General features: G+C 35.8%; 1 protein-coding gene across 1 annotated transcript in view; it reads right to left on the minus strand.

Moving 5' to 3' along the window:
* CEP162 (centrosomal protein 162) overlaps positions 1 to 15,863 on the minus strand; it is a 111,365-nt gene that overhangs the window by 49,452 nt on the left and 46,050 nt on the right. The window contains exons 10-16 of the mRNA XM_027854209.1: positions 11,514 to 11,690; positions 10,599 to 10,680; positions 8,167 to 8,461; positions 6,828 to 7,104; positions 3,880 to 4,034; positions 3,463 to 3,690; positions 1,572 to 1,712 (exon numbers count right to left, since the gene is read on the minus strand). Of these exons, the coding sequence (XP_027710010.1) occupies positions 1,572 to 1,712; positions 3,463 to 3,690; positions 3,880 to 4,034; positions 6,828 to 7,104; positions 8,167 to 8,461; positions 10,599 to 10,680; positions 11,514 to 11,690 (1,355 nt within the window). The remainder of the gene's footprint in view (positions 1 to 1,571; positions 1,713 to 3,462; positions 3,691 to 3,879; positions 4,035 to 6,827; positions 7,105 to 8,166; positions 8,462 to 10,598; positions 10,681 to 11,513; positions 11,691 to 15,863) is intronic.

Genomic DNA, 15,863 nt, shown 5'->3' on the forward strand with positions numbered 1-15,863 from the left:
GTCTAATGCTTCTTCCATTACACTACACTTGAATTCAGCAGAATGTTTTAGTGACTTTAATAATAGTTTGTATAAAAAAAAAATCAGCATTTGTTCACAGTAGAAAGCTAATTGGAAATAATCCAGAAGTGAAGGCTCTAATGAAAGTAAAATTATTAGCATTTAAAGCAAAGGAGTTCTTGGACTCGTGAACTTCAAAGGAAGATGAGCCGGAGACTGACACCTGTATTTTTATTTCAACTAGAAGAGATAATCAAAGAGCTGGGGATAAGAGTACCCAGGACAAATCTAAATCTGATATTTTTCCCCCCATGATGTTTTCTGTTTATAGCCTGAAAGAAGAAAAATCATAGCTGGAGGACCACTTCTGGAAGCTCAGTCAAGGAATAAAAACTTGCAAGATAGTAATTAGGCTTAGTATGAAGATCTGACTAATACTTCTGAAGTTAAAGAACTGTGTCACAGAGTTTTTCTTAAATCAAGTTTAAGTCTTGGTTCCCTCACTTACTAGCTTTGTGACCTTGGGAAAAATTAGGATTACTTCCCTGGCTCACTGTTTTCTTATTTGCAAATGAGGAAATTAGGCTAGAGGATGTTTAAAGTACCTTCCAGCTTTAAAATTAAGAGTCTTAGTTACAGGAAAGATTTGTGATACAAGTAAAGAGGGAAAGAACAAGCTCGGGATGAAAAAGTGGTATCAGAAGTGGCAGCAGGCTTTGAGTGAGTCTAGTATGTTACAAGTAGGAAATACAGAATACACAAGTGCCTAAGAAATATATTTCTTTGATCTTCAGATTGTATTTTTTCTTAATGTTACTATATAACAGTAACTAGAATTTAATAAATATTACTAATTTAACTTTAATAAATAATTATGGTTTTATATAGTAAAAGCCCAGTTGGCCTCATCATGTGCTAAATGCCTGGAGAAGAGCATTTAAACAATGAGTCTACATGACTATATTACCATCTACCTGAGGGCATAGTGCCTAAACAGAATTTACTAGCTTTAGGGGTATATCTTGTATAGTTAAATCCATTTCTGTTGCAATAAAGAGTATAGTCACCATGGGACAAATGTTATTACAGAGGTACTACTGTGTAGGCATTACTATGTGACTTAGCATCTCTGGCAGGTTTCATGCATAGCCAGGGAGAAAAATAGAGGAAAAGATAAGGAATGAGAGAATAAAAGAAAGCAAGAAGAAAAAAAAGAAAAAAAAAACATCTGGAACTGGCAAAATGTCAATCATCAGATGCCTAAGTGGCCATTTAGTTGCACATAAAATCCAATGATTTTTATCCTTACAATGAAACATATACTGGTAACTGAATTGATTAAAATCATATTTCATTGCAAAAACTCAAGCATTAAACAACATCCTTCTGAAAGTACTTCAGAAAGCTAAAATGTCTCCTTCCCACAATAGTTTCTAAGAAATATTTAAAAATGATTTATACTGGAGCCATTGAGACCATTCAAACTTTTGCAAAGTAACATACATATTTTAAGATACTTCATTTTAACAAAAGATGAGAAGAGAAATCCACCATCATAAGAAGTGCCATACTTGCTGATATCCTTGAAGAAGGGTCTCCTGTTCTTGGATTTCTTTCTGGATTTGCTTTAATTTTTCTTCAGAGATGGGCCCAGCTGTTTCTCCAGTGTTAAACCATTTTAGCTTTTTGTTTGTCTCTTCAAAGCTATTCAACTTTGAAAAAAAAGCACAAAACTTGTTAAATTTGGGGGAGATGACTGAAAAGGAGAAGAGAAATAGAGAAAAAGTACAGTAATCTTGCACTGGCCTTTAAGTTATTTGTATTATCTTATCACACTGGGATTTTGCCACAACTAAAACAATAATACATTGTCTTATGTCACTTTGTGAAATTAATTCTAAAATGTTATGTATGTTCTTATGTGGAACCTCTTTCTCAGTTCTCCCCTAACTTGTATGACTTTCTTTTGAAGAGTACACTTATTCATTGATTCAATCAATAAATGTATATTAAACATCTACTATGTTTAAGGCACTCAGTTGTAATTTGTTCAGTAAGCATTGTAATGATGTCTAGCAAAAAGCAGCTAGGTGGCACAGTGGATAGAGCGCTGGGCCTGGAGTCAGAAAGACCTCTGAGTACAAAACCAGGCTCAGGCATTTGCTAGCTGTGTGACTCTCTGAAAGTCACTTAATTCTGCCTCAGTTTCCTCACCTGTAAAATGAGCTGGAGAAAAGAAATGGCAAACTACTCTAGTATCTTTGCCATGAGAACCCCAAATGCGGTCAGAAGAGTTGGACACAACTGAAATGACTGAATAACAACAATAAAAAGCAAAGTTCTGACTTTACAATATTTGGAGTCCAGGTCATTAAACCATGTTACTGATAAGACAATGTTATATCAAAGCATTTCTGGCAATTCTAATACTCTGTTAGGGTTATAGAAGGTAGCTCGAATTTACAGAGCACTTTAAAGATTACAAAGTACCTTATGTGTGTTATCTCAACAATTCTGCAATGTAGGTACTATTTCTCCCATTTTAAAGATGAGGAGATCAAGGCATAAAGAGTTTAAGTGACTTGCCTAGGGTTACAATGCTAGTAAATTACTGAGGCTAGATTTTAACTTCGGTCTTCCTGATTGCAAGTCCAGTGCCCTAACTGGCATATATTCTGCCCTAACAGAAATATATCTACATATACATCCATATATGTATGTGTGTATATATAAATATCTATATATCTATATACACACACATATATATGTACATATGTGTATATATATGTTAAATATTTATTATTAAGTATTAGATTCACAACATTTCCTTGAATAACTTTTGCACTTTCTGCATAAAGTTTTTAAAATGAAAATGGGTACAGAAAAATATATTAAGATTTTATAGAAGACAGGAGAAAATCAGCTAACCTTACACTATTCAGACGGTATAAAGGATTCCCATTAAACCTTCCCTAAACCCCACTCCAATTATGGGGGGTTAATCTGGCAATCCAAATTAAAATGCACTATCATTGGCCTGAATGAAGAGTCCTTACTGTGTATATTCATTAATGAAATGGTTTTGACTAAATAAAAAACTGATTTTTAGGCCCTAAGGTACCTTGGGCTCCCTACCTCATGTGGGAACCAATTCCACTGAATTGTAAAATAACAAAATTAATCAGACTAGTTTGTCAGACTTGACAGCTAGTCATAAAGGAGACAGAAATTATGTTTTCTAGTTAACGAGGATTAATTCTACTACTAACAAGTAGGATACCATCAGAGTTGAGCCAATTTGGACTCTCTAACAAGGGGAAGTTCCTTAGGATATTCATCCAAGTTTTATGTGGAAAACTTACTATATATCAAGCAATACTAATCAGAAAAGGACAAGGATAGAAATAGAAGGGAGTACATTGCGTAACTGACAGGGAAAAAATAGGCCAATTGCTATAACACCTTGGCTTGAAGTATATAATTATCTTGATTCACTCTAAAAAGTTCTTTTTCCTGTTGTTTCTTTATTTCTTCCATCTTATTTTCAAGTTCTTTCTCTTTCTCTGAGAAGGTAGCTTTAATTTGTTCAATTATGGCTTGAGCTCCACTCCACTTTTCTTCTGCATCTTGAACCCTTTTTAGCCAATACAATTCTCTCTCTTGGTTTCCCACAGGGAATAGGATGGAATCCTATTTAGAAAAAAAAAAAATTTATTATGGTAGATTTACATAAATGGTTTGAATACAAATAATGAGCATAAAAACAACAATGAATAATTTTTCACTTTAAAACAAATGCTAAATAATTATTTTTCAGTCACTCTTGGCATTTATTCTATTTTAATAGTTTTTTAAGACTGCAAAAGTGTTATGACTTACATACTGACACAGCACTTGGGAGTCTACTTCTGGTGGAACTTGATGCTGAGGGTCATTAGCAAGTGATTTATTAGGAGTGGTTAGGCAACTTTCAGTTTTGGTTACTTGTTTACCTGCAGCTCCAGATCTTATTAGTTTTGTTGCAAATAAGTTTCCTAAATTTTGCAAAAGAAAAAAAAAGCACTTAGTCACATTGTTACCAAGTATAAGGAACCAAGGATAAAAATATCTTCCCACTGTGAATTAATAAGATTTTGATACAGGTTGAAACTGGTGACACAGGTTAAATGTTTTAAGTACTGATGTCATGTGCAGTTAACTTTTTTTTGGGGGGGAGAGGGAAATTCGTATTTCAAAATCTCTGATGTTTCAACAAATTCTAATTCTCTAAGCAGATTGAACTAATTCTTGAAATACATGGTTTCCAGAAATATGATTTCTCTTGAACATCATAAACAAACAAAAAAATAAGACACAACGTGGACTATAAAAGCGAGGATAGATTAAACAATTAATATGTACATATATCTCTACTGGTTCTTACTCCAATGCCTCATCATGGTGTGGAGGTGACCCTGGTTCACAAATATTGTGCCAGCAAAGCTCAAGCTTGCTGGAAAGGCTTCAGGTATTGTTCCAAAAGTAGACTTGAGGCTACTTTTGGGGTACCATCTTTTCTAAAGTACAAGAAGCTCACTGCCAGTAGAGTGGACACTTGGTGACAAATTCTTTGTTCGTGGCAACCGATGAAACAAAGAAAAATACAAAATTACCCTCAGTATTGTGCAATTCCCATTCTCCACTGATAATAGGAGAATAGTGGATAAGAGACCAGAGAGTACCTGGAATCATACAATTTTTAGACTAATTTGGTCATTGGTACTATAAATACCATTGGTACTACAAATACCAATTATCCAATGATTAAGAAGTGGACTTACTAGACAGCTAAATGGTACAGTGGATAGATTTGGATTCAGGAAGCCCCGAGTTCGAATTCTACCTAATTTACTAGCTGTAAAACTTTAGGTGAGTCACTTTATCTCTCTAGGCTTCAATTTCAATTTCCTCAAGTGTAAAATGGGGATTAAAAAAAGGACTGACCTCACAGGGTTGTAGTGAGGATTAAATGAGAAAACATGAAAAGTGCTTTTCAAACTTTAAAGTACTACATAAAGGTTAACTATTATTACTACTAGTATTGGAGGAACTGAATCGTGTCAGTCTAAATAATCTTATTATAAACAAAACTAGAAGGCAGTTTTAATTAAATGCAAATATGGCTCATAATTTTGCCTAGTTGGTTTTAGTATGCAGCCAAAGGTAACAAAAAAAACAAAACAAAACATCTCATGGGATATCTGGTTTTCTCATATTGCAGTGATCATGATAACAACTTGCAAAAAAGAAAAACCAAAACCATGAAAATAATTTCAATTTATGTTTCAGCTTCTCTCGGAAGAGATGAAAAAGTAGAGAAATTCTATGAGGACCTCGACAAGACTTCCAAATTACATGAACATATGCTATGACACTCTGGGACTTCAATGCAAAGACAAGAATAGACAAGGACAATGAAAAACGTGTTGGAAAATATGGATCAGTGTAAATGAAGTGAGAGGCCCAAGTCTTATCGAATAAATGAATAAACTGCAGCCTCATACCTTTATGTCATGAATACTTTCTTCAAGAAAAGAACTGGTAGGCAACAGATGGGAAGGGTGGGAAAAGGAATAAGCATTTGTTAAGTGCCTACTATGGGCCAGGCAAGTTAGAAGTAAGTTCCAATTCTGCCTCGGTAAGTTAGAACAACGTTCCAATTCTGCCTCATACTCTGACTAACTCTGTAAGTATATAAAATATAATATTTTATAAATATTATCTTATTTGATCTGCACAAGTCTGGGAGATAGGGGCTGTTATTATCTCCATTCGACAGATGAGGTAAGTGAGGCAAACAGAGGTTAAGTGTCTTGCCTAGGGTCACAGAGCTAGTAAGTATTTGAAGCCAAATTTGAACTCAGGAAGATGAGATACCTCTCATTTCTGACTCCTTCTCTTTATCAACATATCCTTCCTGCTAGTTTGGGCCCTTATCACCTCTCATCTATACCACTGCAATTGGTCTCTCTGTCTCAATTCTCTCCTCCCCAGAGTATCTCTACAGAACTACCAAAAGGATTTCTGTAAAGCGCAGATCTGACCATGTTATCATGGGACTCAGTGAAGTCCAGTGGCTCCATGTTGCCTGTAGGATAAAATATAAACTCCTCTAGTAAGCTTTTAAAGCCCCTCATTACCTGGCCTCAAAAGATCTTTTCCAGTTGCATTAGACATCACTCCCCTTTCTGCACTCTGTAATCCCAGGCAAATCAGCCTTTGTGCTATCCCTTACAAGACAAGAGAGGTGCTTCATCTCAAGTTTTGCACCCTGTCCTCTCCTCTCCCTCTTAGAATCCCTTACAGTTTTCAAGACTCAGCTCAAGCTCTCCCTCCTGCATGAAGCCTTCCTGACTCCCAATTTCCATTGCCTCCTCCTTCCAAAACAACCTTGTATTTTATTATGTACTGTTTAATGTGTATATTGTCTCTCCTGATAGAAATGTAAGCTCTTTGTGGGTAAGGACTGTTTTATTTTTGTCTTAGTAGTGTAGTATAACCAAAAAACATGGTGGAAAATATAGAGCACTGTAAATTAAGTGAGAGAGGCCCGAGTCTTGTTGAATAAACTGCAACTCACAATAATAATGAACATAATAATAAACTTAGCATTGTAGTGCTTGTACGGTGTCTGGCACAAGCAGACATTTAACAAATGCTCACTAGTTGATTTATAATTTAGTACACAATTATAAGAAATATGAACTAAATAGAAAATGGTTTTTTTGTACTTTGAGCTGTAACAGAAGTCTGAAAGTACAAATTATTAAAGTATCATAACTAATTACCTTTTTGCCTGATTTTATATGGAGGGGATTTGGATTTTAAGTTTTCCTTTTTCATAATGTCCTTTGATGTTTTCTTTTCAACAGTAGAAAAAGCTTTTAATGGTGAATATGATTTTCCATATCCCGAGCTTCTCACAGATGCATAGGGTCCACTCTGTGATTTTCTCTTAAGTAAAGGAGGTGTACTTCTTGTCTTCTTGGATGTTGCCTGTTTATTGATAATAGGACTGATAGCATCCTCTCCGGAGCTCAGCTGAGGAAACTGAGGTCTGATGGCCTGTACAGAATAAGGATTTGAGAGGAGCACATATTACGTAAGTATCTGGAATTTAACTACAGGAGTAAATAAAGTAAAAACGTGGGTAAGTTGCAATGATCATTGAAAGATTCATTTTTAAGAGAAGACGGCCAGGCAAGGACAACAAAGGGCTCTCCATGTACCTTACTGAATCTTTTACAATCTTACCCATATCTACAAAATCAGCACATTAAAGCCTTTCATAGAAAACATTATCTTCACTGACCAAACAATACGAATAGCATGTAGAAAGTGGGGCAGACTTATCTTTAACCCAACTAAATACCTTTTCTCCCCTTGTTCAGCCTATTCATTGATACGTCTATGAAATGCTCTTTTAATATAGTCTGCAAACCTTGACAGGAGCAAATAAGCCATGATGGTAACATAATTATTCATACTTTATAAAATCTAAATGGGGGTCCACAGCAGAAAAGATGCAAAACAGGAGCAAAAATAGGGTTTGGGTTTTACAAATATAGAATAAGAATGACTATTAAATCCAATTTTGTTTACTACTCAAATTCTATGTCCAATTTTCTCAAGTACGCAGTATATTTTCGGCACATAGTAAGCAATGGTATAGTCATAGCGATACTACACATTAGAAAATTCTGCTAAACTCTAATATAAGGGACCTAATTTTTAGCTCAACAAGCTTATTTTCTAATAAATTCATTATTTGTTACAGGTAAAGATTGGTGGTTCTTCACATCTTTCAATCAAGTGTCATCAGCTATTTCTACAGGATCAGAGGATTTCAGAACTGGAAAGGACCTCAGAAGCTATTTAAGCCAAAACATTCACTTTACAGATGAGGGAACTAGGTTAAAACTAGAGGTGCTAGATGACCTGTCTAATGTCATACACATCACGGAAGTAATCAGCAGCACAGCTGGGATGCAAATCCAGTCTTTCGGTCTCCACAGTCAGTGTTTTTTCCAGGACAACATGTATTGCAATTAATTAAGATAATATGTATTACTTGTAACACCTATAATTTATCAGATTAAAATTTTAATAATCTGAAATAATACTTACTTGATTAATTTTATTATCATGAAATAAAGGTGAAGAATCTTGGGATAGTTTTTTTCTTAAAAGATCAAGGTGCATTTTATCTAGATGTTCTTCAGTCGGAGTCACTCTTGGCAAACTACTTTCGCTAATTTTGTTTGTAGTCTTTTGCAAAAAAGTATTCTTCTCATTCTTTTCAAAAAACTGATCCAAATGCTGCTGCTGCTGCTGCTGCTCATGAGACATTACAGGAGGTTGTTTCTTAAGAGGCAGAGGACTAACAAATTCAGTTGTCTTGCTATCAATCAGTTTTTTCGTGCTATAAAAAGATGCAGAGAATGCAGCAAATGTTATTTTTTATTGACCCTTCCAAGATTTGTTGGCACAAATCTTTTAACTTTATTACTTCTGAATTTTTTTAGTGTATTTAGATACTATCATGTAATTGTGTTTATTCATTCAGTCTTTATATTCTTCTATTCAACAAACATCTTTTAACCCACCAGCTATGTACTAGGCATTACAGTATAAAGAAATATTTTTATTTTAATATTTTTTAACCATGACAAAGTTAACAAGATTTATATTATTTTTATGTAAAACATACACATATCCTACATCCATACTATTTAGTTTCCTTCCTTCAAAATTCAAGTAGATAATTGTATCAAATAGAACAAGAAATTATGATTTTTATTGTGACATTACTTTCTTCTAGTTCACCACCTGTCTACTCACTCCTTCTTAGTCTCCTTTACTCATTATTATTCATATCATGGTCTCTAACTGAATATTCCACAATGTCCTGTCCTGTGCCCTCTTCTCTTCTCTATACTCTTCTCTCTCAGTAACTCATTAGCTCCCATGGGTTTAACTATCATCTCTAAGTAGATGACTCCCATAAACACATATGTAGTCCCAGTCTCACCCCTAAGCTTCATTCTGTATCACCAATTGCTGATTAGACATTTCAAGCTGGATGTCATGGAGATAACAAGCTCAATGTGTCTAAAACTGAACTTTTTCCTTGCCATTAATAACTCCCCTCTTCAAAACTTCCCTATTTCTGTTACAGGTACCACCATCCCTCCAGTCCATGGTTCATAATCCCAACATCATGTCTGACCCCTCACCCCACAGAATCAGTTAGGCACCAAATTTTGCCCTTCCTGCCTTTACAACATCTCCTGCATTTGGGCCCTTCTTTCCACTCGACACAACTACACTTTAGCTCATTCCTTCATGACCTCTTGCCCAGATGATTGCAACTTCTTATTGGTCTTCATGTCTCAAGTCACTCACCACTCCAATCTATTCTAGACTACACTGCCAAAGTAACTTTAAGTGTAGAACTGACCATGTCACTCTCCCACTTAACCAACCTCAGTAGCTTCCTATTACCTCTAGAATAGAATATAATTTCCACTGTTTAACTTTTAAAGCCCTATACAATCTAGCCCCAACTTACTTTTCCAGCCAAATTGAACATTACTCCCCTCTTACACATTGAAACTCAACTAAAATGGCCTTTTCTTTGTTCTTCATTCATAACATTCTATATTTTATATCTCTGCCTTTGCAGTGGCCATTCCACATGCATGGAATGTACCACCCTATTATCTGGCCCTCAGACAGTCTCTCTCTTCAATTAAGATGCAGTCGAGGCACCATTTGTGGCATGAAGTCTTTATTGATCTCCCCAACTGCTAGCACCCTCCCTCCCAAACTACCTTGTATTTAACTACTTTGTGTTTCTTTGTTTTTATTTCTTAACTTTATTCTATATATTCTTATATTTGTGTGTTCCATATAGTTTCATATGCACTTGTTATCTCCTTCATTAGAATACAAACTCCTCATGAATAGATATTGTTTTTTTCTTTGTCCTTGTTTTCTGTGTGCCTAGCCTAGTGCAGGGCACAAAGTAGAAATTTAATAAACATTTGTTGACTGATAGATCAAAATTACAGCAGTTACAAAAAATTTAAGTTCATCACAGTATATGACAGCATTCTCCTCTAAAAAAACCTACTATGGTTTTGAACCATAATTATTTATACATTTCAAAAAGCTTTAACCCAATATGACACTGAAGTGAGTAATCAAAATTTAAAATATAGGTAAAATAACATTTAGAAAATATTCAGAAATTTGGTCATAATCAGACATGTTATGGATATCCCAATTAAATATACTAGTACTTATTCTTGACCTGATTTAGGCAATTAATAACTAGGCAGAAATTGGGATATATATAATTATCAGAAATTTTGATGCTTATCCAGTAAGGATCAATCCCACGAAGTCAGAGCACATAAAAATGTAACTTATTTTGAACTTGATAATACTAGTATAAAATAATAAGTAAACAGAAATATTTTTGATCAGAGTAAATTGCTTTAAAATTGTCCATGGCCTCTATTTAAAAAATAGAACATATACAAAGAAATAGCTACCTGACAGGCTGCCCACCAAAACAGTTGCCATGTAATGAATCCATTCTAATAGGCTTCATCAACTCCTCTACAGTATGCAGGTCTAGGGGAATAAAAGAATTATATGAATTGCTAAAAATAAAAATCAGTTCTAAGAGAAAATTAGAATCAAAATTACATTTTCTTCAAATGGTTTGTTAGCAATATCCTTCAACTACAGAGAGGGATGTCTTTTTACACCATAAGCAGTGCCTTCTTTGACTATAAATGAAAGCCAGTTCTGTATACTGATCCAAATATACACTGACCCTCTACAGGTGCTGCTGCTAAGTCGTTTTTCAATCATGTCTGACTCTCTGTGACCCCCATTTAGGGTTTGCCATTTCGTTCTCCAGCTCATTTTACAGATGAGGAAAAGAGGTTAAGTGACTTGCCCAGGATCACACAGCTAAGTAAGTATCTTAGGCCAGATTTCAACTCAGGAAGATGAATCTTCTTTACTTTGGGCTCAGTGCTCTATCCACTATACCACCCAGCTGCTCTATTATCATAGGTTAAAAGTATGTAAATGATGTAATTTCATTAAATCAATAAAATATTTTAAACATTTAAATTTTCTTATTGTTCAAGATGTATTTTGGGAAATTGAAACCCTATTAATGGTTGTAACTTTAGCTAAATCTATGATGCCTAGTATTGTTTTTGAGTTAATCCTTAAAATGAGGATAGACACAATAAAAGACACACATTTTACTATTAATACAGTGAATGTAAATTACATTAAACATCATCCAAAAGTATCCTATAACAACACAGAGCTACTGCTGCTTAAAGTTATATTTCTATATCCTAGGAACATAAGTAAGAACACTTCTATCGGTGGTTGCTGTTTCACCAAACAAAGCAATAATCATGTCACAGTTATTAGCATTTTACCAGATTCAGGAGTAGAGATGTTTTTTGAGCACTCATCCGTTTCCTGAGGAACATCCTGCAGTAAGCTCTTGCTACTCTCAATTTTGTGTTCATCTGTGTCTCCCAAAGACTGATCAATATGATGATAGGCCTGATGCAGTGCTTCCAGGTCACTGTTGCTTTGTCCGTAAGACATACCTGGTGGAAATATAATTTTGATATAATTTCACGAAATTTATTATAAACAGAACATCATTACTCGATATCTGTTGGGAGTTCAATAAAGACGTGTCATTAAGTTTTGTACAGGTCTACTTCAAGGGGGTAGGTGATGACTTTATGGAGTTTCTGAATGTTACTTTCAATTCAATTCAAGAAGCATTTATTAAATCTAAAATGTGCCAATAAAAATCCAAAATATATCACAGTATATGAGAGCATTCACTCTTAAAATTTTCTAGGCACTGGTGATACAAACATAAAAATGAGAACAGTCCCTCTCATAAGGAGCTTATGTTCTATTGGAGGAGCTTATATATATCCCAAGGAAGCTGAGAGTTAAGAGCTGAAGGGAGAGAACATTCTAAGCACAGGGGATGGCAGAGAACAGGCAAAGGTGTCAGGACTCTTGGGGGGATCTTGTGTGAGGAACAACAAGGCATCTTTAACTAAACTGTAGAGTACACAGAGGAGGGTAAAAAGTAAGAAGACTGCCAAGGTAAGAAGGAGCCAGGTTATTAAATTTAAAAGCCAAACAGAAGATTTTCTATTTGAGTCTTCTGGGGAATAGAGAGCCACTGGAATTTATGGAATAGGGAAGTGATATGTGTGGTCAGACCTGCGTTTTAGGAAGATCAGTTCAATAGTTGAGTAGAGAATGGATTAGAGCAGGGGGAGACTTGAGGCAGGGACACCAACCAGAAGACTATGCCAATAGTCCAGATGTGAGGTGAGGAGGAGGGCCTATATCAGACTGCCTGCTGTGTGAGTAGAGAGAACAGAACATATACAAGAGATGTTGTAAAGACAGAAATGACAAGACTCGGTGACAGACCAGATATGTGAGATGAGTGTTACGGTGAAGTTGAGTGTGACACCCAGGTTTCAAGCCTAATGACTGGGAAGATGGTGGTGCCCTTAACAATAACAGAGAAATAAGGAAGAAGAGAGGGTTTGGAAGGAAAGTAATGAGTTCTATTTTGGACAGATTTTGTTTGAGATGTCTATCTAGTTCAAGATGTCCAACAGGAAGATGGTGATGGAACACTGGAGCTCAGGAGAGTTTAGGATTGGATTTATATATATCTGGGAATTACATGCATAGAGATGATTGTTAAACCAATGGAAGCTCAAAAGATGACCAAGGAAAACAGTACAAAGGGAAAAGAGGGCCCTGAACAGTCTTGGAAGACACCCATGGTTTGTCAATGAGACGGGCAGCCAAAGAGAGTGAGGAGGAGAAAAACCGGAAGAGAGTAGTCATGAAAACCTAGAGAGGAGAGACTATCTAGGATGAGAGGGTGATCAATAGTGTGAAAAGCTGCAGAGAACAAAGGCTGAGAAAACACCAAGTGGCAAGTAAGAGATTACTGTTAACTTTGGAGAGAGCAGTTTCAGTTGAATGCTGCAATCAGAATCCAAGAAAGGTATCATGCAGGAAGCAGCAAGTGATGTGAGTTTTGATTACAGCCAGGAATTTCAAGAGGTAGAAGAGAGGAAGGAATATGTTCTAGGCCTATGCAAAGGAAAAGGGGCAGAAAACAAAATGCTATCTTTGGAAAATAAGGTAGGTGGTATGTGTGTTTAATTTTACTTACAAACCTCTCAATTTAAATGTATCATAAACACTACTCTTAAGCTTATCAGCTACAATAAAGGTCATTCTTGGCTCACAAATAACATAGAGATAATTTTTTTTTCTAGTGGTACATGGGTAAATGTTGGAAGATGTAAGGCAGAAGGGCTAAAAAAAATGTGGACATGGGAGAGACTGCCTGAGGTGGAATTAGTATAAATAGTAAAAGACTGAGAGTAGAAGAAATAAAACAAATACAGCCTTCCAGACTAAGGGAAGAAAGCAGGCACCAGAGAAGAGAACGGGATCACACAGTTCTTCATGATTATCAACAAATGGTACTGTTAGCTCTTGACAGCCTGGTTGCTGTTCAGAGAAGCCCTGAGTGGGAAGAAACTATCCTAAGTCAGAGATTTATAATTTATGTAATACTTATCATAGGGATCTTAAGGTCAAAGTGGAACCTTGAGCTCATCTAGGCTAACCACCTTATTTTATGGATGAAGAAACTGAAGCCCAGAGAGATTAAGTCACTTGCTTAAAGTCACACTAATAAATCAGTGGCAGGCATGATTCAAACTCAGTTCCCATGACTCCATGTTCAGTGCTCACAGTTCCATATTAAATTTAAAATATGTGTTTCAAAAGGGCTTCTCTGTCTTCTAACATAAATGTTAAATCTTAGGAGCAAGCTTCCACAGTAGAGTAGAAATACTGGATTTATATGATATGGGTTCAAATCCTGGACTGGTGACCTACAGTGTGACCTTGGGAAATGTCACCTCCTTGGACCTCAGTTTCCTCTGGGTTTCAGACATCTGTAAAGAGTGGATTACATTAGATGGTGCCCTGAGGTTCTTCCAATCTATGAATCTGTTACCTTAGGAATGCAGTCCATCTTTAGAGAGCCAATATATGTTGCTGGTAAACATACTAACCTCTCTATAGCAAGTAGAGAGAGAACAAACAAATGTACTGGCATGACTCTTACTATATGATAGAATGTTGGTAGTAGTGTTGATGATAATAGAAATAATAACAAAATAATAGTAGTAACAGCTGACATTTATATAGTGTTTTAAGATTTATAAAACATTCACTTTAAGTATATTAAATCAATCAATTCTCAAAATAATCTAAGGAGATATTATCCCCATTTCACAGAGAAAATATTGAAAGTTGGAAAGGTGAAGTGATTTGTCCAAAGTCATATCAGTAGAAAGTTCTGGAATCAAGAGTTGAACCGAGGTCTCTCCTGACTCCAAATCCAGTGTTCTTTCCACCATAACATGCTGCCTCATATATCCTGTAAACACTGGCCAAACCCTTATGCAGAGGCCTGAATTAATGCGCTCTTATTGTGAAAAGAACTAAAGTCAGCAATTAGTTTCTGCAGCCATAATCTTAGACAAAGGCAACAGGCCCATATTTCAAAGATAGTACTATCATGAATCTATTCTAGCTCAAACACCACTATCTATCATAAGGCCTTTTCTGATCCCTGCAGTTCTTGGCAGTCTCTCTTTATTGAAATAATTTTGTGTGTGCGCGCACGCGCATGTGTGTGTGTGTGTGTGTGTGTGTAGACATATATATACACACACACACACAATCATTACATATATACATATATGTATATATATAATATATATATATATACATTCTTGATATTTACTTAGCTGTATACACATAGAAGCAAGACTATTTTTTCTTTTTATCGCGAGGGTCATGCATACAGTAGGTGCTTAGTAAATGCTTGGTGATGAGAGCTGCTGGAATATGTAGCATTTTTGGACATGGCTAATATGGAAATACTTCCTTTTCTTCAGGGACAGAAGAGGAGGGAGAGAAAAAAATGTTTGATAATTGAAAAAAATTAAAAATAAATATTTGCTGAATTGAATCTAGTCAAGCTGTTACATCAGATGAAAAAAAATATACTGAGGCCATGTGTATAAAGGTAAATATCACCCAGTTCTCCCTTACTCCCTTTCCCTTTGGAGAGTATTTTCCTTTTTCTTTCAGCAGTCTGCCTTCTCTCAAGAGGGAACCAAGAAAGTTGATGGGAGTGCTGTACTTTTCTTGTTTATCATATGCTAGAGTTATCATATTCCCCAACCACCTTTTAGATATCTTATACTGGAGGTTTCATATACATCTTACAACTCAAAGTGTTCAAAACTGAACTAATAGTCTTCTCCCCAAACTCTCCCTTCCTCCTAACTTCTCTACTACTGTTAAGGGTACTACCATCCTTCTCAATCACCCTGGCTCACAATCTAGGCATCACCTTAAACTCCTCATTCTCTCACCCTCCATATGTCAGATCAGTGGTCAAGTTCTTTTGTTTCTATCTCTTGTGTCTACTCCCCTTCTTTCATCTAGAACTACTACCACTCTGGTGAAGGCCCTCATCACCGTTAGCATAGACTATTGCAAAAGCTTGCTGGTTGGTCTTCTCACCTCAGGTTTTTTCCCACTCCAGTCCAGCCTCCATTTAGCTGAATCAATATCAAACTGATCTTCCCTATCTAACCCTATCTGCTCTCTACCCCACCTTAAATCCCCAACCCAAT

This window comes from Vombatus ursinus, unplaced genomic scaffold, assembly GCF_900497805.2.
Source record: "Vombatus ursinus unplaced genomic scaffold, bare-nosed wombat genome assembly UNPS02000582.1, whole genome shotgun sequence".
NCBI lineage: Eukaryota > Metazoa > Chordata > Mammalia > Diprotodontia > Vombatidae > Vombatus > Vombatus ursinus.